At 40.0% G+C, this 24,330-nt stretch overlaps 1 protein-coding gene across 1 annotated transcript in view; it reads left to right on the top strand.

The window, feature by feature from the left end:
• Positions 1 to 24,052, top strand: part of LOC124795952 (homeobox protein OTX2-B-like) — a 332,264-nt gene extending 308,212 nt beyond the window's left edge. Inside the window, exons 6-7 of the mRNA XM_047260031.1 lie at positions 17,931 to 18,069; positions 20,485 to 24,052. Coding sequence (XP_047115987.1) covers positions 17,931 to 18,011 — 81 coding nt within the window. The 3' untranslated portion in view covers positions 18,012 to 18,069; positions 20,485 to 24,052. The remainder of the gene's footprint in view (positions 1 to 17,930; positions 18,070 to 20,484) is intronic.
• Positions 24,053 to 24,330: the final 278 nt, after the last annotated feature.

Here is a 24,330-nt window from a genome sequence, read left to right as displayed (position 1 = left end):
CTATTTTGACACAGTTACATTTGTGTTGTACAACCTTATGACATTCATTAAAATAATATTTGCTCTAACTGTAGCTAAACATACATTGGACTAGAGCTGTGTGCACAGGAATGGGTATTTATGTGAGTACCCATGAAGGTACCAAGGTTCTACTCCTATGTGGAAGCTGCACTCATATGTAGAAGTTGAGTGAATAATTGAACTGAGGCTGTTTCCTCAGTAGTCGTTGTGAGAGTAAGGATATCAGTTTTTTAAATTTCTTATTGAATCAGCTTTGCACGCTTGCCTTTTAAATGTAGAGCACCTACATACATTATATACAGGGTGATTCAAAAAGAATACCACAACTTTAAAAATGTGTATTTAATGAAAGAAACATAATATAACCTTCTGTTATACATCATTACAAAGAGTATTTAAAAAGGTTTTTTTTCACTCAAAAACAAGTTCAGAGATGTTCAATATGGCCCCCTCCAGACACTCGAGCAATATCAACCCGATACTCCAACTCGTTCCACACTCTCTGTAGCATATCAGGCGTAACAGTTTCTCGTTTCAAATCATCAATAGTGGCTGGGAGAGGTGGCCGAAACACCATATCCTTAACATACCCCCATAAGATAAAATCGCAGGGGGTAAGATCAGGGCTTCTTGGAGGCCAGTGATGAAGTGCTCTGTCACGGGCTGCCTGGCGGCCGATCCATCGCCTCGGGTAGTTGACGTTCAGGTAGTTACGGACAGATAAGTGCCAATGTGGTGGCGCTCCATCCTGCTGAAATATGAATTGTTGTGCTTCTTGTTCGAGCTGAGGGAACAGCCAATTCTCTAACATCTCCAGATACTGTAGTCCAGTTACAGTAGCACCTTCGAAGAAAAAGGGACCAAAAACTTTATTGGCTGAAATGGCACAGAAAACGTTCACATTAGGCGAGTCACGTTCATACTGAGTTGTTTCCCGCGGATTCTCAGTGCCCCATATGCAGACATTGTGACGGTTGACTTTCCCGTTAGTGTGGAAAGTTGCTTCATCACTAAACACAATCTTTGAAACGAAAGATTCATCTGTTTCCATTTGAGCAAGGATAAAATCACAGAAATCTATTCTTTTAATCTTATCAGCTGCAGACAGTGCTTGAACCAATTTCAGACGATAAGGTTTCATAACTAACCTTTTTCGTGGGACTCTCCATACCGTTGATTGTGGAATTTGCAGCTCTCTGCTATCTCTGCGAGTCGATTTTCCTGGGCTGCGAACAAATGCTTGCTGGATGCGTGCTACATTTTCATCACTCGTTCTCGGCCGTCCAGAACTTTTCCCTTTGCACAAACACCCATTCTCTGTAAACTGTTTATTCCAACGTTTAATACACCACCTATCAGGAGGTTTAACACCATACTTCGTTCGAAATGCACGCTGAACAACTGTCGTCGATTCACTTCTACCGTACTCAATAACACAAAAAGCTTTCTGTTGAGCGGTCGCCATCTTAGCATCAACTGACGCTGACGCCTAGTCAACAGCGCCTCAAGCGAACAAATGTACAACTAAATGAAACTTTATAGCTCCCTTAATTCGCTGACAGATAGTGCTTAGCTCTGCCTTTTGTCGTTGCAGAGTTTTAAATTCCTAAAGTTGTGGTATTCTTTTTGAATCACCCTGTATTTGTACAGGGTGACCGCACAGTCTGTCTTGTATAGCAGGATTGACACTCATGACGGATGATCTTATAACCCCACTTTTAATTATGGCAGGTTGTTCATTCTTCCTTTATTTTCCAGTATGTGTTCTGATTTTGTTGCTTTTATCCTGTTTGCATTTCCTCTCCAGTGCCAACTTCTCCATTTCAGAGTAGCATTTATACCCAACATCCCGAATTATTTGTTCTACAGAGCAGTTCAAAATGAATATAGCCATTACGAGAGAATGTAACAATTTAATATTACCGATACATTTATAATAATTTAATAATTACGGAGAATGTAAAGATGTGGATCACAATTTTAAAAATAAACTTAAAAATTGCAGGTATTGAGATAAGTGATCGTGGAACAGAAAACTGACCTAATAGTGAGAAGTCATATGGACCGGACCGGACGAGACAGCGTATGCTCACATATTATGAAGTATTTGGAGAATGATCATCTCCTCTATAAAAATCAACATGGATTCCGCTAGTATAGATCCTACGAAACTCTGCTCGCTCTGTTCCGCCATGAGATCCATAGCGCCCGTAGACATCGGCGCTCAGGTTGATGACGTGTTCCTTAACTTCAGGAAGGCACCTGATACTATTTCTCACTGTCCTTTAGTGAAAAAAATACGAGCTTACTAAGTATCAGATAAGATTTTCGACTTGCTTCAACATTTCCTTCCAGACAAAACTCGCCGATTGGCTCTCAACGGAACAAAATTGACGCATGTACAGGTAGCTTCAGGAGTACAGCAATAAAGTGTGACAAGAAGTTCTATTTAAAACATATACAAATGACCAATTGCAGCCATTGTTGCAGAGATTGAACCTTAGTAAATTTTGCGTATTGTTGGTAAATAGGCGAATAAATCAATTACTGTACGATTACGCTTTTGTTGGCAAATCACTGCAAACAATAACTACCTTAAAATATCTTGGAGTAACCACCCAGAAACACCTGAAGTGGAATGACCATATAAAAGAAATTACAGGAAAAGCGTGTGCCAGACTGAGAGCCACTGAGAGAATCTTAAGGAAATGTAATTCATCCACTTACAAAATACTCGTTCGACCGATTCATGAATATTGTTCATCAACCTGGGACACTTACCAAAAACACCCTCAGCCTTACACGGTAAAGTGACCTACGGATATAGATGCAGTTGTAGAAAGTTGAAAAAAAATTACATACTTCATAGGCATTCCACCTGACTCCCCTTAGTCACACAGACATCAACGCGCTAAGTCATTTCGCGTCACACTTCTGAAGCATATGTTGAGTCACAGACGCGAGAGCATTAGCAATGCGCATTTTGAATTCTGGAACTGTTTCTGGCAAAGGGAGCACATACATAATGTACGAAATCAATGGATGTCAGGTCGGTAAATCTAGGTGTCCGAGACCAGAAAACAACGTCGTCGTGTCCAAATCGACCGATCCAACGACCTGGAAGACGTTGGTTGAAAATTTTGTGAACCCCCATAACCCAGTGTGGGGTGCTCCTTGCTGGCAGACGTAATCCGTGGAATCCATATCCGTCAGTGGCATCAGCCATTGCTCAAGCGTGTCTAGGTATGTGTTTGTTGAAACACTTAGCTCAATGAAGAGAAATGGGCGGCGTAATTATTGTGCTGACAACACCAGACCACATTAACTTTCGGTAGGCCAAACCAATGTGAAATTACGCACGAAGGCTTTCCTGCATCCCATATTCAAGTCTTCTACCGATCAACCTTGCCACTTACGTGGAAGGTTGCCTCATCGTTCAAAATTAGACGTGCAGTAAATGTTTATTCTTACATCTACATCCCCATACATACTCCGCAATCCACCATACGGTGCGTGGCGGAGGGTACCTCGTACCACAACTAGCATCTTCTCTCCCTGTTCCACTCCCAAACAGAACGAGGGAAAAATGATTGCCTATATGCCTGTGTACGAGCCCTAATCTCTCTTATGTTATCTTTGTAGTCTTTCCGCGAAATGTAAGTTGGCGGCAGTAAAATTGTACTGCAGTCAGCCTCAAATGCTGGTTCTCTAAATGTCCTCAGTAGCGATTCACGAAAAGAATGCCTCCTTTCCTCTAGAGACTCCCACCCGAGTTCCTGAAGCATTTCCGTAACACTCGCGTGATGATCAAACCTACCAGTAACAAAATCTAGCAGCCTGCCTCTGAATTGCTTCTGTGTCCTCTCTCAATCCGACCTGATAGGGATCCCAAACGCTAGAGCAGTACTCAAGAATAGGTCGTATTAGTGTTTTATAAGCGGTCTCCTTTACAGATGAACCTCATCTTCCCAAAATTCTACCAATGAACCGAAGACGACTATCCGCCTTCCCCACAACTGCCATTACATGCTTGTCCCACTTCGTATCGCTCTGCAATGTTACGCCCAAATATTTAATCGACGTGACTGTGTCAAGCGCTACACCACTAATGGAGTATTCAAACATTACGGGATTCTTTTTCCTATTCATCTGCTTTAATTTATATTTATCTATATTTAGAATTAGCTGCCATTCTTTACACCAATCACAAATCCTGTCCACGTCATCTTGTATCCTCCTACAGTCACTCAACGATGACACCTTCCCGTACACCACAGCATCATCAGCAAACAGCCGCACATTGCTATCCACCCTATCCAAAAGATCATTTATGTAGATAGACAACAACAACGGACCTACCACGCTTCCCTGGGGCACTCCAGATGATACGCTCACCTCCGATGAACACTCACCATCGAGGACAACGTAGTGGGTTCTGTTACTTAAGAAGTCTTCGAGCCACTCACATATTTGGGAACCAATCCCATATGCTCGTACCTTAGTTAGGAGTCTGCAGTGAGGCACCGAGTCAACCTCTGTAGCTTCTAGCATTGTCGAAGCATAATTTTTACATTTTACGCAGTCTTTCGGTTTCGATTCACCACGCTAGCGCAAGGTTCAAAATCTTGAACTTTCTTTTACATTCTCTGTATTTTTTATCGATGTATCACTATGCATTAGAAAGTTATAACCGTTCACAATCGCTATGTTCACTTGGAACTACTCTGTATATACTACCACTACAGTTTCTACCCTCTACATTTCCCTTAGTGTACCATGAAATTTATTCCCCTGCGTCTTAACAGATGGTCTATCAGCCTGTCTCTTCTTCTAGTTAGTGTTTTCTTCATTATTAACACACGTTTCACCCACAGCTGTTCGTGACTATACCTTATAGGCTCTATACGAAGGCTGTTCTTTCTTTCTTTCTTTCTCTCTTTTTCGTCAAGATCCGATTGGTTGCGAAATTAAAACCGCAGTGAAATTCTGATGAAGTTTTGCGCAGATGTGTTACGCAGTGTCTCATGTCGCACTTTTCAGTTCCGAGCGTACAGTGATCACGTACAGATGCCTAGAACAATAGTCTCCCGCCAAGTGTGAAGTGCATGTTGTTATTCTATTCTTCATGCAGTTCCGCCCGATTCCATGAAGCCCACATAACAGAATTGTAATGCATGACAACTGTGGAGTAACTTTGAAGCAGGACGTACAGACGTTCATGATGCAGGCATTCAGGGAAGGAAGCGAGTGTCAACCAACGATCTTGTTAAACGAGCGGATCAGGCGATTTGGGAAAATCGTCTACGAAGGGCAATTCAGAACAAGCGAAGAGGAATGTTATCATCAGCCATTCTTCTTCTTCGTGACAATGCACGGCAGCACACTGCAGCCGCAACAAAGACGACCCTCCCGTGTTTTCTGTGGGAAGTGTTTTGTCACTCACCATAACGCCTGGACCTAGCTCCCTCTGGTTTTCGTCTATTTGATCACATGCACCTCTGGCTATGGGGACAGCATTTTGGCACAGACAACTAGCTGCAGACCGCCGCAGAGAATTGACGGAAAGCACAGACGGCTGCCTTCTATGTCTAGGGTATTGGGAAGCTGACACAACGCAACGACAAAGTTCTAAATCGGAGCGGCGACTATGTAGAGAAGTAGTCGGCACATTAGCTGAATGATGCAAATAAAACAATTTGGTTTTCACTATGGTTTCCATTTCGCAACCGATTGAACCTCGGAAAAAAAACCGCCATCGTACATCGGAAATCTCTTACGCATTGCTCTTTTAACCACAGGAAATGGCTACATACAGCCAACGGTACAATGGAGGTAAAAGTAAAGCTATATTCTCAGTATAGTGTGCTGTCTCTCCCATTGTGAATGAGACAATGAGGCTTATGCACTCTTTTCAATCTGTCAACTGCTTCAAATGGTCATATCAAACTTTTATAGTGTGCACATTATCACTTTACGGAAGCAGCAGTCAGAACGAGTAGTTGCTTGCCCAATTGAAGCTCACTTCCCCGACTTAATTTGAAAATTCAGCCACTATCGTGAGACGAATAACATTTAAAACCTGCCTCTTAGTGACTGCCCGCAGTAACATCACCACCTAATGACCAATACCTACAAATTATGGTTCATAGATACCCTGAATATAACGCAACAGACCTGCATGCTGCCGTTCTCGAGGGAATTGGGTCGTCTGTGGTGACCCAGGCAGATCTTTTTTTCAATCATAAGTCTTCTGAGTAGTTTGATGCGGTCTGCGACGAATTCTTCTCCTGTGCCAACCTTTTCATTTCAGCAGCAGCAATTGCAATACATGTCCTCAATTATTTGCTGTATGATTTCCAATCTCTGTCTTCCTCTACAATTTTTACCCTCTATAGCTCCCGCTAGTACAATGGAAGTTATTCCCTGATGTCTTAACAGATGTCCTGTCTTCCTGTCCCTCCTTCTTGTCAGACTCCTTTCCTCGCCGATTCTGTGGAGAACTTCCTCACTCCTTACCTCATCAGTCCACCTATTTTCCGACATTCTTCTGTAGCACCATATATCAAATGCTTCAATTCTCTTCTTTTCCGGTTTTCACACAGTCCATGTTTCACTACCATACAATGCTGTGCCCCAAATACAGATTGTCAGAAATTCCTTCCTCAAATTAAGGCCTATGTTTGATACTAGCAGACTCTTCTTGGTCAGGAATGCTCTTTTTGCCAGTGCTAGTCTAGTTTTTGACGTCCTGCTTGCTCCGCCTGTCGTTGGTTATTTTGCTGCCTAGGTAGCAGAATTCCTTAACTACATCTAGTTGGTGACCATCAATCCTGATGTTAAGTTTCTCGCTGTTCTCATTAGCCTACTTTCGTCTTTCTTCGACTTACTCTCAGTCCATATTCTATACCCATTACAATGTTCATTCAGTTCAACAGGTCCTGTAATTCTTCTTCACTTTCACTGAGAATAGCAATGCCATCAGCGAATCATATTGATATCCTTTCCCCTTGAATTTTAATCCCACTCCTGAATCTCACTTTTATTTCCGTCATTGCTTTTTCGATGTATACACTGGAAAAAAGGTGTGAAACACAGCATCCCTGTCTTACACCCTTTTTTACCCGAGCACTTCGTTCTTGATCTTCCAGTCTTTTTCTCTTGGTTCTCGTACATATTGTATATTACCAGTCTTTCCTAGTAGCTTATCCTTATTTCTCTCACAATTTAGAAATCTGTCGAATGCTTTTTCGAAGTAGACAGATCTTATGAACGTGTCTTGATTGTTCTTCAGTCTTGCTTCCGTTATCAACCACAACGTTGGAGGTGCCTCTCTGGTGCCTTTACCATTGCTAAAGCCAGGCTGATCGTCATCTACACTACTGGTCATTAAAATTGCTACACCAAGAAGAAATGCAGATGATAAACGGGTATTCATTGGACAAATATATTATACTAGAACTGACATGTGATTACATTTTCACGCAATTTGGGTGCATAGATCCTAAAAAATCAGTACCCAGAACAACCCCCTCTGGCCCTAATAGCGGCCTTGATACGCCTGGGCAATGAGTCAAATAGAGCTTGGATGGCGTGTACAAGTACAGCTGCCCATACAGCTTCAACACGATACCACAGTTTATCAAGAGTAGTGACCGGCGTATTGTGACGAGCCAGTTGCTCGGCCACCATTGACCAGACGTTTTCAATTGGTGAGAGATCTGGAGAGTGTGGTGGCCAGGGCAGCAGTCGAACATTTTCTGTATCCAGAAAGGCCCGAACAGGACCTGCAACATGCAGTCGTGCATTATCCTGCTGAAATGTAGGGTTTCGCATGGATCGAATGGAGGGTAGAGCCACGGGACGTAACACATCTGAAATGTAACGTCCCCTGTTCAAAGTGTCGTCAATGCGAACAAGAGGTGACCAAGACGTGTAACCAATGGCATCCCATACCATCACGCCGGGTGATACGCCAGTATGGCGATGACGAATGCACACTTCCAATGTGTGTTCACCACGATGTCGCCAAACATGGATGCGGCCATCATGATGCTGTAAACAGAACCTGGATTCATCCGAAAAAATGACGTTTTGCCATTCGTGCACCCAGGTTAGTCATTGAGTACACCATCGCAGGCGCGATACGATAAACCGCAATCGCGATAGGCTACAATCCGACCTTTATCAAAGTCGGAAACGTGATGGTACGCATTTCTCCTCCTTACGCGAGGCATCACAACAACGTTTTACCAGGCAACGCCGGCAAATGCTGTTTGTGTATGAGAAATCGGTTGGTAGGTGTCGCCACCGGCGCCAACCTTGTGTGAATGCTCTGAAAAGCTAATCATTTGCATATCACAGCATCTTCATCCTGTCGGTTAAATTTCGCGTCTGTAGTACGTCATCGTGGTGTAGCAATTTTAATGCCCAGCAGTGTAATAGATCCTCAATTTTCTTGGCCATTCTTCTGTATATTATTCTTGTCAGCAACTTGGATGCATGAGTTGTTAAGATAATTCTTGCACTTGTCGGCTCTTTCTGTGTCTGGGAATGTGTGGATGACGTTCTTCCGAAATTCTGATGGAACATCGCCAATCTCATACATTCTAGGCACTAACGTGAATAGTTGTTTTGTTGCCACTTCTTCCAATTATTTTAGAAATTCCTATGGAATGTGATCTTTTCCTTCAGCCTTCTTTGATCTTAAGACGTCCAAAGCTCTTTTAAATACTGATTCTAATATTGGAACCCTCATCTCTTCCCTACCGATTTCTGTTTGTTCTTCTATCGCGCCATCAGACAAGTCCTCCTCCTCACAGAGGACTTCAACGAACTCCTTTCACCTGTCCGTTCTCTCCTCCTAATTTTATAGTGGAATTCCCATTGAACGCTTTAATGTTACACCCTTGCTTTTAATTTCACCAAAGGCTATTTGACTTCTCTGTATGCCATGTTAGTCCTTTCAACAACCATTTCTTTTTCGATTTCTTGACATTCTTCACGAAAACATTTCGCCTTAGCTCCCTGAACTTCCTATTTACTTCACTCCTAAGTTACTTGTATTTCTGTATTCCTAAATTTCCCTGTACATTTTTGTACTTGCTTCTTTCTTCGATCAATTGAAGTATTTATTCTTTTACCCATTGTTTCTTCACAGTTACCTTCCTTGTACCTAAGGTTTTCTTTCCAACTTCTGTGATTGCCATTTTTAGAGCTGTTCATTCCTCTTTAACTTAACTGCCTACTGACCTATTCATTATCGTAATATTTTCCTCACAAAATTTCAAGCAATTGTCTTCATTCCTTAATACTTCCGTATCCCATTTTTGTGTGCACTGATTCTCCCTGACCAGTCTTAGACAGAGCAGAACTGTTACTCTGATTCTACACGATTATTTTGGCAGGCCTATGTCTATCGCCCCCCTCCAAATCACCACGATGCACACAGGACTTTGGACAAGGACATACTGGGATGGAACCTGAGTCGATTGCGTCATTAGTGCAGGATTCGTCTGCAGGGTTTTGGGTCAGTCATGTTCTGGGCCAGTAACATATACAGATGTTGGAAGCCTCTTATTTGAATGCTTCTTTTATTGAAATGGTGTTGAATGAGTTAATTATAGGATATGAATACATGATTAGTGAAAATATTAATGAACACTAAATGGAATGCCCTGCAGTACCTGCTAATGTGAACCTAAATGGGCATGCAGTGTATTGTCAGAGGAACCATCCTCACACAATGGATAACTTAGGAGGCCACTGTTGAATGAGGCAGCTCATGAACAGCATGCCAAAAGGATCCAAGCATGTTACAGTGCATGGGGTGGAGCAATTAAATTTCAAAGAAACTAAACCGGCATTTGTTCCCAGGTGTAAAGATAGGGAGAAACATTTTTAAGGCACTTTAGTTAATCCCACAGACATATCGGAAGAAAGCGTACAATGCATCTTGACTGGTGAATCAATTATGAGAAAGTTTTTTGTATAAGTTGGAGGCTAAATTCATTGAATGCTGGTCAAAAGCAAATTAAAAATAATTTTTCACAGTTTTTGATGTATTTAAAAATAAAAATAATTCTGCTGATTTTATGAGCCCATTTGTTATTAAAAATGTCCCCACTTTACGTTTAACACAAAACAGCAGACACAGTGGAAACTGCAGGCCCTGCATAAAAAAGATGAACAGTCAATTTTATTCTGCTGGAAAGATTATGGCCAACCTTTTCTGAGATGTAAAAAGAGATGATTCTTATTAATTACTGTCAAACAGAAAATCAATAACTGGTGAATACTAAGCGAGTATTCTAAAACCACTGCTTGAAAACATATGTGAAAAGATTCTTGTATTGCAGAAGAAAGATTACATTTCTTCAAAAGAAGTGAAAACATTGGCAACAGAAAAGAGCTTTATGGCATTATTGACTGGGAGATCCCATTGGCTTGTCAGCAGGCTAAGCAGAAAAGTTTTCTTTCACTATGTGCAATTATCTCCTCCTCCCCCCCCTCCCCCCCAATTCTTTGCATGAGAATTCTTTCTTACGCATGTCTATTTACCTGTTTAGTGAAGATGATTGTAAGGGGAATACGTATAGTGTGGTGTCATGTTGATATTGTTTTATGACAATAGGAGGGAGAGGGCAAAACCCAGTGCCAGCTCCCAGATTTCACCTCTCAAACAGTCATGAAGGGACCACCAAGTTTAACACCCCCAATGAACAGGCAGTGTCACATGACCTCACTTCCGGAGATACTGCCGAGAGGTTTGGAATTTAATCCAGGACAATGGCAGTAAGTCTGATGATCAGGAACTTCAAGCTACCACCTCCATCCCCTTCCCCTTTATTGTCAAACACTGGTGGCGAAAATTTTTTCCACGACCAGGATTCCAACTGGCTACCTCTGAGCTAGGTGCCATCACACAGGCATGAATTAACCACCCTGGTTACAAAAGTGAGTCAGTAACGGGGAAACTCATGGAGGAGTCAGCAAGGAGATTTCATATTACCTAACCTATTCTTAGCAGTACTAGAGGAAGTTTCCAACTATGGGTGTATGTCTCCTTACAGTGACCATATACCATGGAGGGACCCTCCCATTAAGAACTGTTCTACTAGGTACTTATCTATTCAGTGCTTGGTCAACTATTTTTCTAAACATAAGCCACTGTTCCCCTAAATGTTCCTGCCCAGAGGTAAATGTTTGAAGTTTTTCTTTTAAATATGACACAAGTGTCTCTTTATCCAGCAACTGAACATGTAAATCTTTCTACTTGTTTTAATTGAACTTCAGTAGTCTCTGTTGCTACAATGGTTTGATAGTCATTGATACCAGTTTCAATATGGGCATCATCAAAGAGTGAGATTACACATTAACAGGAATAAGTACATTCTGCGAGATACTTATTTATTTAAAGTTTACTAACAATGAATTATGACTAATGCTAATCTACTCATATTACTTATTAGGAGACTTTCATCTTAATTACTTGATATAATTATATTTATATACATAAGGAGAAAAACATGAGCTTCCAGAAAAGCCACTACTTCTCCTCTTCTACAAAACATACATTGTTTGTACCTAATACTGAAGAATTACTGTAACTTTACACACACCACTTTCAACTGTCTGTATATTGGCAAAATCAAGATCCGCTTAATACAAATATTACTCGTGTGTCATTTACATCCCTGAGTCCAAAGATTATGATTAGTTGTAGAAGAGAATGGCTAATGAGGCATTCTTTTAGTTGCTTTTGATTATTTAGGGACTTTTAGTTTCCTAGCTGATGACTGCTGGTGAACTATTATAGATTTTTGCACCAGAATACAAACCTCCATTCTGAGCCCTAGATAATCTATATGAAAATTTCTTTTTCTTCTAGTATTGTGGTTGTGAATCTCACATTCATCCTAAATTCACCCTTGTTATTAATTGAAAATACTATAATGGAGCATTTATATTGGCATTTAAGTGTAAGAACCCCTTGATACCTGTTGAGGCTTCTGTAAGATATTTGTTATCAACATTACACAACATTCTCATTGCACACTTCTGTATTTCCGTGGAATAGATAGTTTTTTGGCCTTAGCTGCACTCTTCCAGAAGATTATGCCTTTCAGTGAAAGTATGTTTGTAATCTCATCTGCAGTTCAACAAAATGACAGAGATTTGTAAGTGCAAAGGGGACAAAACGGAGCTTTCGGATTAACTTATTCAAGTGCTATTGTCACATCCACCTGGATGCCTGGGAACTTCATGCAAGGTGCCTCATCCACTGAGTGCTCATTTATGTTTATTTCTGCTGCCTATAAGTTATTTCTATTTGCTTGAAATGGCATATAATGATTACTTTGTAAGATGGGTGGCTATACTGTTTGTAGTGAACCAACTGTAATCCTGTTCCATTTTTCTGCTGGCTGTGTCAGGCATGGATTTGTTTTGGTCTTTTGTTAGTATACTAGTGTAACAGCAAACATGATTGTTTTTTAATACACTCCTGGAAATTGAAATAAGAACACCGTGAATTCATTGTCCCAGGAAGGGGAAACTTTATTGACACATTCCTGGGGTCAGATACATCACATGATCACACTGACAGAACCACAGGCACATAGACAAAGGCAACAGAGCATGCACAATGTCGGCACTAGTACAGTGTATATCCACCTTTCGCAGCAATGCAGGCTGCTATTCTCCCATGGAGACGATCGTAGAGATGCTGGATGTAGTCCTGTGGAACGGCTTGCCATGCCATTTTCACCTGGCGCCTCAGTTGGACCAGCGTTCGTGCTGGACGTGCAGACCGCGTGAGACGACCCTTCATCCAGTTCCAAACATGCTCAATGGGGGACAGATCCGGAGATCTTGCTGGCCAGGGTAGTTGACTTACACCTTCTAGAGCACGTTGAGTGGCACGGGATACATGCGGACGTGCATTGTCCTGTTGGAACAGCAAGTTCCCTTGCCGGTCTAGGAATGGTAGAACGATGGGTTCGATGACGGTTTGGATGTACCGTGCACTATTCAGTGTCCCCTCGACGATCACCAGTGGTGTACGGCCAGTGTAGGAGATCGCTCCCCACACCATGATGCCGGGTGTTGGCCCTGTGTGCCTCAGTCGTATGCAGTCCTGATTGTGGCGCTCACCTGCACGGCGCCAAACACGCATACGACCATCATTGGCACCAAGGCAGAAGCGACTCTCATCGCTGAAGACGACACATCTCCATTCGTTCCTCCATTCACGCCTGTCGCAACACCACTGGAGGCGGGCTGCACGATGTTGGGGCGTGAGCGGAACACGGCCTACCGGTGTGCGGGATCGTAGCCCAGCTTCATGGAGACGGTTGCGAATGGTCCTTGCCGATACCCCAGGAGCAACAGTGTCCCTAATTTGCTGGGAAGTGGCGGTGCGGTCCCCTACGGCACTGCGCAGGATCCTACGGTCTTGGCGTGCATCCGTGCGTCGCTGCGGTCCGGTCCCAGGTCGACGGGCACGTGCACCTTCCGCCGACCACTGGCGACAACATCGATGTACTGTGGAGACCTCACGCCCCACGTGTTGAGCAATTCGGCGGTACGTCCACCCGGCCTCCCGCATGCCCACTATACGCCCTCGCTCAAAGTCCGTCAACTGCACATACGGTTCACGTCCACGCTGTCGCGGCATGCTACCAGTGTTAAAGACTGCGATGGAGCTCCGTATGCCACGGCAAACTGGCTGACACTGACGGCGGCGGTGCACAAATGCTGCGCAGCTAGCGCCATTCGACGGCCAACACTGCGGTTCCTGGTGTGTCCGCTGTGCCGTGCGTGTGATCATTGCTTGTACAGCCCTCTCGAAGTGTCCGGGGCAAGTATGGTGGGTCTGACACACCGGTGTCAATGTGTTCTTTTTTCCATTTCCAGGAGTGTAGTTCTACAATGTCCCAGGTGAATCATTTATATGAGCCAAGAGCAAGAGCAGTTCAAGCACCAAAGCTTGCAGATCACCACATTTAATGTGCCCTAATTTAGAACTTCTTCTTATTCCTGTCACACTGTTTGTTAATTTGAATCTACATTTTCTATGTCTTTAATGCCATACCATTTTAGTTTTTCTACTGGAATTTTGTGATCTACATAGCTGAAGCCCTTGGCAAGATCACAGAAAATGTTTCCTCAGTATAGAGAGGGAACTGAAATCTTCTTAGAAAGGTATTCTCAAAGAGATGGTAAGCTATCTTCTCAAAAACTTTTGAGAACACACAAATTACGGAGATGGGTGTACAATTGGAGATCACTTACTTATCTCCACTTTTATAAATGGATGTTACTAATGTAACCTTAAGCCTAAGAAACACACCTTTGAGTCAATGAGTGTTTACAAAAGGAACTGAAGTTGGACGTATCAAGTCAGCACAAGATGTAGTGCTTGATTTAAATGTCATTATAGCCAGAAGAGCTTCTGCTTTTCAGTGACATAATGTTTTTTGTGACCTCTCTAACAGATGATAGTAGACCCTGCAAAGCCAGTGTAAGAGCATGTCGTAACACTTTCTTGGTTGAACAACATTTCAGTGCTGTGAGAGAGTATCTAGAACAGTGAAATTATTCCAAGATTTGGTGTCCTATTCATAAAAATGCTCTCAGTAATACTGTGTTATGCATTATTATTTCTTGTTGATGAAATTGTGCTTAATGTAAGAACTGTGTATAGTAATTATGAATGATGCTAGGTATATTTACACAGTACAATACTTCACTTACAAAACTATTAAATTTAAAAAATAAACTTAATCTGTAGTAAAATTGAAGGTATTCATGGAAGTGTACTTCAAAATTGTTTGCAGAGTTGTTCTTGTTGCAGTCTTCAGTCCAGAGACTGGTTTGGTGCAGCTCTCCATGCTACTCTATCCTGTGCAAGCTTCTTCATCTCCCAGTGCCTACTGCAACCTACATCCTTCTGAATCTGTTTAGTGTATTCATCTCTTGATCTCCCTCTATGATTTTTACCCTCCACACTGCCCTCCAATACTAAATTAGTGATCCCTTGATGCCTCAGAATATGTCCTACCAACCAATCCCTTCTTCTAGTCAAGTTGTGCCACAAATTTCTCTTCTCCCTAATTCTGTTCAATACCTCGTCATTAGTTATGTGATCTACCCATCTAATCTTCAGCATTCTTCTGTAGCACCACATTTTGAAATCTTCTATTCTCTTCTTGTCTAAACTATTTATCGTCCATGTTTCACTTCCATACATGGCTACACTTCATACAAATACTTTCAGAATGACATCCTTACACTTAAATGTATACTCAATGTTAACAAATTTCTCTTCTTCAGAAATGCTTTCCTTGCCATTGCCAGTCTGCACTTTATATCCTCTCTACTTCAATCATCATCAGTTATTTTGCTCCCCAAATAGCAAAACTGATTTACTACTTTAAGCATCTCATTTCCTAATCCAATTCCCTCAGCATCACCCAATTTAATGTTCTTCTTATATCCTCCTTTCAAGGCACTGTCCATTCGGTTCAGCTGCTCTTCCAGGTCCTTTGCTGTCTCTGGCAGAGTTACAATACCATCAGTGAACCTCAAAGTTTTTATTTCTTCTACATGGATTTTTATTCCTACTCCGAATTTTTCTTTTGTTTCCTTTACTGCTTGCTCAATATACAGAATGAATAACATCAGGGATAGACTACATCCCTGTCTCACTCCTTTCCAACCACTGCTTCCCTTTCGTGTCCCTCGACTCTTATAACGGCCATCTGGTTTCTGTACAAATTGTAAATAGCCTTTCGCTCCCTGTATTTTAGCCCTGCCACCTTCAGACTTTGAAAGAGGGTATTCCAGTCAACATTGTAAAAAGCTTTCCCTAAGTCTACAAACGATAGAAATGTAAGTTTGCCTTTCCTTAATCTTCTTTCTAAGATAAGTCATAGGGTCAATATTGCCTCACATGTTCCAACATTTCTACAGAATCCAAACTGATCTCCCCCAAGGTGGCTTCTACCACTTTTTCTATTCGTCTGTAAAGAATTCACGTTAGTATTTTGCAGCCGTGACTTATTAAACTGATATTTCGGTAATTTTCACATCAGTCAACAGCTGCTTTCTTTGGGATTGGAATTATTATATTCTTCTTGAAGTCTGAGTGTATTTCGGCTGTCTCATACATCTTGCTCATCAGATGGTAGAGTTTTGCCAGGGCTGGCTCTCCCAAGGCTATCAGTAGTCCTAATGGAATGTTGTGTACTCCCGGGGCTTTGTTTCAACTTAGGTCTTTCAGTGCTCTGTCAAACTCTTCTTGCAGTATTATACCTCCCATTTCATCTTCATCTATGTCATCTTCCATTTCCATCATATTGTCCTCAAGAACATCGCCCTTGTATAGGCTCTCAATGTACTCCTTCCACCTTTCTGCTTTCCCTTCGTTGCTCTTGATATTCATGCAAGTGGTTCTCTTTTCTCCAAAGGTCAGTTTAATTTTCCTGTAGGCATTATCTATCTTACCTCTAGTGATATACGCCTCTACATCCTTACATTTGTCTTCTAGCCATCCCTGCTTAGCCATTTTGCACTTCCTGTTGCTCTAATTTTTGAGATGTTTGTATTCCTTTTTGCCTGCTTCATTTATTGCATTTTTATATTTTCTCCTTTTATCAATTAAATTAAATATTTCTTCTGTTACCCAAGGATTTCTATTAGTCCTCGTCTTTTTACTTACTTGATCCTCTGCTGTCTTCACTATTTCATCTCTCAAAGCTACCCATTCTTCTTCTACTGTATTTCTTTCACCCATTCTTGCCAATCATTTCCTAATGCCCTCCCTGAAACTCTCTACAACCTCTGGTTCTGTCAGTTTATCTAGGTCCTGTCTACTCAAATTCCCATCTTTTTGCAGTTTCTTTAGCTTTAATCTACAGTTCATAACCAATAGACTGTGGTCAGAGTCCACATCTGCACCTGGAAATGTCTTACAATTAATACCTGGTTCCTAAATCTCTGTCTTACATTATATAATCTTTCTAAAATCTTCCAGTATCTCCTGGCTTCTTCCATGTATACAACCTTCTTTCATGATTCTTGAACCAAATGTTAGCTATGATTAAGCTATGTTCTGTGCAAAATTCTACCAGGTGGCTTCCTCTTTCATTCCTTACCCCCATTCCATATTCACCTACTATGTTTCCTTCTCTTCCTTTTCCTACTGTTGAATTCCAGTCACCCATGACTATTAAATTTTCGTCTCCCTTCACTACCTGAGTAATTTCTTTTATCTCATTATACAATTTCTTCATCATCTGCAGAGCTAGTTGGCATATAAACTTGTACTACTGTAGTAGGTGTGGGTTTCATATCCATCTTGGCCACAATAACGCATTCACTATGCTGTTTGTAGTAACTTACCCGCACTCCTATTTTTTTATTCATTATTAAACCTACTCCTGCATTACCCCTATTTGATTTTGTATTTATAACCCTGTATTCACCTGACCAAAAGTCTTGTTCCTCCTGCCACTGAACTTCACTAATTCCCACTACATCAAACTTCAACCTATCCATTTCCCTTTTTAAATTTTCTAACTCACTTGCCCAATTAAGGGATCTGACATTCCATGTTCCGACCCGTAGAATGCCAGTTTTCTTTTTCCTTATAATGGAGTATAAATGTAGATTTGCATATTTTTGCAGATTTGTGCATTTAACATAAACACCCAAGATTTGTTTTCTTTTGTTTTTGTGTTTGTTAAAGACACTGAAAATAAAGTTTGATGAAGCAAGTTCAACTGTGAAAAGCAGAAATATTTTATGGAACACTATCTCAAATTAATTGTTCATAATTGTGTCATCTTTTAAAATATGGGCGTAAACTATTAAATAGTTATTAATTGTCCACTAATGGCATGTTCCAGGAAAATTCCTTAGAGACTTCTTGGGCAAAAAGCAGAGAAGAATCTTGGTTTTATAATTCATCTGGCTGGGACAGAAAATGAGATTTGTTGTTCACAGTTAGTCTAGTTCCAAGATGACCTCAGTATACACAAAACCAAGGTGAGTAAAATGGTCAAATGTTTTGATAATTCCTGCGGCAGGTAGAGTGTCTTTAGGAATTCCGAGGGTATTCTCTAAAATAATTTCCCTAACTATTATCACACGAAGTTATTGATTACATAGCAAACATGTAACATTCTATGAAGTAGAATTTTTGATTTGGTAGAGTACATTTTAACACTTTGAAGATACACAACTTATGGTGACTATATATCAGCTCTTGGCATATGACATGAGCAACAAACACAAAAATGATGTCAGTTACTAAAACAATGTTTGAAAATGACAAAAATTGTTCCTCTGAAACTTCCTACAGGGTTCCAAGAGCAAGATTGTGTGAGTTCCATTTTTGCATTAGAAAAATAGCACTGCAAATGCAAATAACATCCACAATTCATAACTTAACCTTACCCTTATGCGTATGTAGCAAATTATGCTGTCATGAAGCTATTTTACCATATTTGCAGCGAATTAGAAGTTCTGATACATAATGGAAACAATTTTAAAAAGGAATCAAAACCATTATTACTTGATAACCCAAACTTCTTGGAGAAATTTTCTGTATTTTACTGAGAAAAAATGTCATTTTTGTAGAGCAGTATTATGATGACATTCTATGGAACTATCAGACATCTAATTAGCACACAGTATTGTGACTGTAAATGTTTCTCTCACTGTCATCATTTTGTGAGTCGTACAGGAGTGGCAGTAATATGTTAGCTGACTATCTGAATTTCTACAGTAAATTCATAATGCATGATGCCTCTCTTCTAGCAACTGCCACTGAAATTTGTTGAGCATCTCTGTAACACACACACACTTACTAAATGATCCCATGACTTAATGCAGCATTCTTCATTGGGTCATCACTATCTCTTCTGTTAATCCAGTGGGGTGAGGATCCCACATTGATGAAAAGTACTTGAGACTTAGCTAAAAAATGTTTAGTAACACATGTCTTTCATGGATGAATTGCATTTCCTTAAGATTCTTTCAGTGAATCTCAGCCTGGCATCTACACGTCTTACAACCTGTTTTATACTATCATTCTATTTTAGATTGCTTCAGATTTTTACTTCTAGGATTTTACCACAGTTACTGTTTCCTAATATGCATCACCAACAGTGTAATCAAAAAATACTGAATTTCTCTGCCTATTTGTGTGCAGTGTATTATATTTATTTATGTTCAGTATCAACAGCGAGTCCTTACATCAAACATCAATCCTCTGCAGTCTTCTGCTATACCTGCTTTCTTGTAGTCATATGTTTTGTCTGCAAACAGCCTCATGTAGCTTCTGACACTATCTACTAAGCCATTCATTATTGTAAGCATTTCTTTGTGGTACTTCTGAAATTACCTTCACCTTTATCAGTTATTTCTCACTTAGGCCGATATGTTGAATTTTATCTTCAATAAAATTTTCCAGTAAAACTTATCAACACAGATACATGCTACAAGGTGAAAAAAGCCGGGGATTGCATATTGTACAGAAATTTAGGGTAAACAGAAGCTTTTGAGAATTGACAGCATATGGACATTCAAATACAAGACTAAAGAAGGCACATATAAATAAACAATAGCTGTCTGACTCAGTACATCAGAGAGCATCTGATGCTTGCAGAAGTGAGAAACATTCCCAAAACACTGTGATATGAAGGCAGAAGGAATTGACAGAGTACAGAAGAAGACATCGTGCAGCATCACTATCAGAAACCATGAGCTCCTACATAATTATATGTAGTTATGAACTTCTCACAGCAATGAAAGGTGGAACATCTGATGTTCCTGGCAAAGCTAAAACATTAGGTTAGCCTTCATTTCTTGATACATTTTGGATGCTTGCCTTTATAGTATTTGTAAAATAAAACAAAACAGATCTTACTGTGTTCAAGTAGTAGTCAATGTAGCTTACTAAATGTAGGATTACATTTCTTCTTAGATAGATACCAGACGTCTTAGAGTACATATCACATGAGCATAGTTAGTGGGAAAATAATAATTTGTTGTACATCTACACATTTATGTGTTAGCCAATACTTTTTGTTGTTGCCTTTCGCACCATTATGTAAAAATTTAAAGTGGTTCATGTATTTGATTACAACTTGCGAATGAAAATAGCAATTGATGTATTAAATATTCTATGAAAATAATAGCCTTCTACAGTTTTTTCGAGAGACCACATAGCTCACAAAACCTCACCACTATTTCATTTGATAAAAATAACAGTCTTATTGATTGTAAGACCATTATCTTGACTGATCATATCACATACAAAAGTCTCACCTTTATTTCATGTAATAACAATAACAGGCTTACTGATAATAAAAACAATATTTTATAAAGAGAGTAATCTCTGTTTGTTACTGGAATGTAACTAAATTATTGACTACCAGTATGCAAATTATGTTGCAGGTGACCTCTTCCACACCTGGCAGCATGGAAATGACCTGTAGGCATTGCCAGGAATCATCATAGGATTCAGAGACAATACAGTCCATTGTGGCCAGTTTTTGGGGCAAATAGTTCATAATTATGAAGTTGGCAAAAGTGATTTGAAATTAAAAAGAATTGGAGTTATTTAAACATCTTTGTCAATAACTTGTACAGGTTGCCTCACACAGAAAATTGTTTTTTTCTTGTTTTTTAAAACATGTATCACAACACTGTCACCGTAAAGTTATTTTTACATAAGCTCAAAAATAAATGTAATGAGTCTACTATTACTGGAAACACTGTGATATGTCAAAGACTTGCCACTTTTTCCTCTACGCAAGGTAATAAATGAAGAAATGTCATTTACTTTGACCTAAATGTCAGGATGAACAATTTGAAAATTATTTCCCTAACTGTTTCAGTGTCTTAAATGTTGTAATTTTACTATCAATTTTCAAATAGCTTATCTTATTACCTTAGCTTTTTTTCATTTGGGATGCTGATTTGTGTCCACTTAATTTCAAGGTGTATATTTACATACATATCATTCTTACAGTATTCTTCCAAGCCTTTTTATGGAAAAAGTACAAAATATTTTCTTGTATATAACAGAAGTGCTGCCCACACACACACACACACACACACACACACACACACACACACACACACACACACACACACACAAACTATTAAACTGTTTGGTGGGGAGTGACAGTGAGTACCTTAGGTTTAGGCCAGGGAGGTTACGGGAGCAAAGTACATGTTGTAAGAATAGCTCCCATCTGTGCAGCTCAGGAAAGCTGATGATGGTGGGGAGGATTCAGATGGCACAGGTTGTGAAGCAGCCACTGACATCTTGCATGTTGTGCTCTGCTGCATGTTGTGTCACTGGGTGTTCTACTTTGTTTTTGGCAGCAGTTTGGTGTTGGCCATTCATTCTAGATGACAGCTGGTTGATTGTAATACCAACATAAAATGCTGTGCAGTGGTTGCAGCAGAGCTGGTACACAATATGGCTGCTTTCACAGGTGGTCCAGCCTCTGATGGGGTAGAATAAGTCTGTGATGGGACTGGAGTAGGAGCTGCTTCACAAACCATGCCATCTGTATCCTCCACACCACCACCAGCTTTTCTGAGCTGCATGGGTGGGAGCTATCCTTACAGCCCATCCTCCGCCTCTGTAACCTCACTGGCCTAAACCTCAGGTAATTCACTGTCCTTCCACTGCCCACCCAATAGTGTGTGTGTGTGTGTGTGTACATACACCATTCCCTGTCCCAGTACTCCCATCCAATACGTATCAGCTAGTTGTGTGCTGCAGTTCGCCATCTCTCACCCTAGTCTGTGAAACTGTGTTCCCTGCCATCTGCCATCTGCCCCCTCTACCTATAACCCTAGCTAGCCTACAGATGGCTCCTCAATTTCCCACAAGCTGCTAGACACTTACCCCCAACCACCTCCCTGCCTCCTGCCTCTCTCCATCCCTCACCCCACTCCAACTTGTACTCCCCAACCCCCACCTCACCCTAGTACACATCATGGGCCAAGAAAGAGCTGGCAGTCGACTGAGACAGGCATGTGCAAATGAGTACTGGTGATCTTCACCAAGAATAAAGAGCAGCTAGAAGAATGGGCATGCCATTCTCTCCCTCCAAGTACTGCGACAAAGAAAGGTCACACTATACTCACAGTGAGGCCAATAGTCCAATCACAGGCTGTGCACCATAGACTTTACTGTTTCTTTTTCCTTCTGTGCAGTTGTGATACAAACACGCAAGTTTTCAGGTTGCACTGTGATTACTTCTGGTTTCTGTATTTCAACACATATGTGCATAATACAATATAACTAAGGTGAAAGTGCAAAACTTACATAATTAAGTTTGAGAAGAAGGAGGTACGTACTGGCAGAACTGAAGCTTTGAGGTCAGGTCATGAGTTGTAGAGGGATAGCTCAATTGGATTTTAGTCCCAGTCCAGGGTACAATTTTCATTTGCCAGCAACTACTCTGGATGTTTTTAATAAATGTAGTGTAATGAGTGTATTTTCACAGCAAAATATAACATCATTCCCACAGATTTCAAGTGTGGAATATTTGCAGTTGTGAATGTACTGCTGAAGTATATCTACAAAATGATGAATGTGTGAAGACTTATGTAGTCTCTCACAAACAGCTATACTGGCTGTTTTTAACATGCTAATGTAAATTATCATATTCAAGAGGGAAAAAAAACAATTTTTCTCAGATCAATGTTGGTTTAATTTATAATTATGAATATATTGCAACTATTTAAAAGCGAATGGCAGTAACTGAAATATTTTACCTCACGCTTCTTTTTTATCTTTGCCTGTACCAGGATTCACTGACAATATGTCTCAAAGAAATAACCTTGGGTGACAAATGTTAATATGTCCTGAAAGGTTTTCCACAGTTTAAATATAGGGGCATATTACCAGCTGTCCTCCATTTCTTCTAGTCATAGATCGTAAGGAAATTATTCTGTTTGAGGCAACCTGTGTTATAATAATGTAAGTGACTTCCTTCATGAAATACAGTAAAAATTCTGATGTTTACTGATAATAAACTGTGTATTGTATCCTACATTATAATTATTGACAATTTAAGACATTATTAACAATTTTTATTATATATATTTTTAAAAATGTTGCTATTGTTGAGTACTAAATCTTTTTTCTGTGGCTTAGATACTGGACTATGTGCATTCAGTGGAGATTAATGAATACTAGCCACACACATGCAGCCCTCAGAGCAGGCAAGGGTTTCATGTTTCCATTTAACTCTGTTGTGTACATTATGAAAGTTGGAAATGTTTTTCCAGAATTTTATATGTCTCTCAAACTGCTTTCAAAATACAATTAGATTAATTTACTTAAAGGGAAGAGTGCAATACGTGAACATGGCAGAGTATAAAGAAACAAAGGTGGCACAGATGCAGTTTATTTTATACAGAAATTAATTTGGCAACCTGCAGTAAATTTGTTCCTTTGTTCAGCACAATAAACTAAAAACTACACACCGGATCTGAACTAACTGCTTCAATGACATTTTTAAACTTGAAAATAGAAGTAAATGCATTTATAAGCTGGGTGAGTTTCTTCGAATAATAAAAATAACAACAACAATGATGACTAACACAGATGTTTTTTCTCTAAACATTAATCTCACACTGCATGCACATTATCTGATGTCTACAACCATGGCATATGTACTCAAAGAGATTGAGTTCTTTTCAAGAAAATGCTTATTATTTGTGTAAATATTATGTACAAGATCCTTCTAGAAAGAGTACAAGCAAAAACCAAATGTACTGCTCAGAAATGTGGCAAGTTCAAAACTAACATAGACTGGATGACTATACTGTATTCTGTAGTTGCTTGAAGTTAAAGAATTGCGATATGCTGTATATGTATCCTTAATAATGTAATGAAAATTAGAGGGAGTCAAATAGATTAACTTGTCCTTCATTTTAAAAGCAATCTTTTGCATCAGTGTCAGTGTGTACCTTTGTTTTTATGCCTATATAAAATAATGTGACAAGAATAAAGTGTTTGTTGCATCTGCAATAACATATTTTAAGGTAAATATGAGATCCATCAAATTTCATTTAATCTACTTGCACAATAAGAAATTAAGGAGAGAAAATTTTTAACTACTAGCAACAAAACTAAAACCATCAAACTGACATTTATGAATCCAAGGCTATTTCTAAAATTAAATTCTCTTTTACAGTTCCTATACATCGTTCTGTAACAGTCAGAAACTACACATAGAAAAGAAGCAGGAACAAAACAGTCAAAGCAAACAA

The sequence above is a fragment of the Schistocerca piceifrons genome, chromosome 4 (genome assembly GCF_021461385.2).
Source record: "Schistocerca piceifrons isolate TAMUIC-IGC-003096 chromosome 4, iqSchPice1.1, whole genome shotgun sequence".
Taxonomy (NCBI): domain Eukaryota; kingdom Metazoa; phylum Arthropoda; class Insecta; order Orthoptera; family Acrididae; genus Schistocerca; species Schistocerca piceifrons.
Note: the sequence above shows the minus strand (reverse complement) of the source record. Positions and strands in the feature narration are given on the sequence as shown.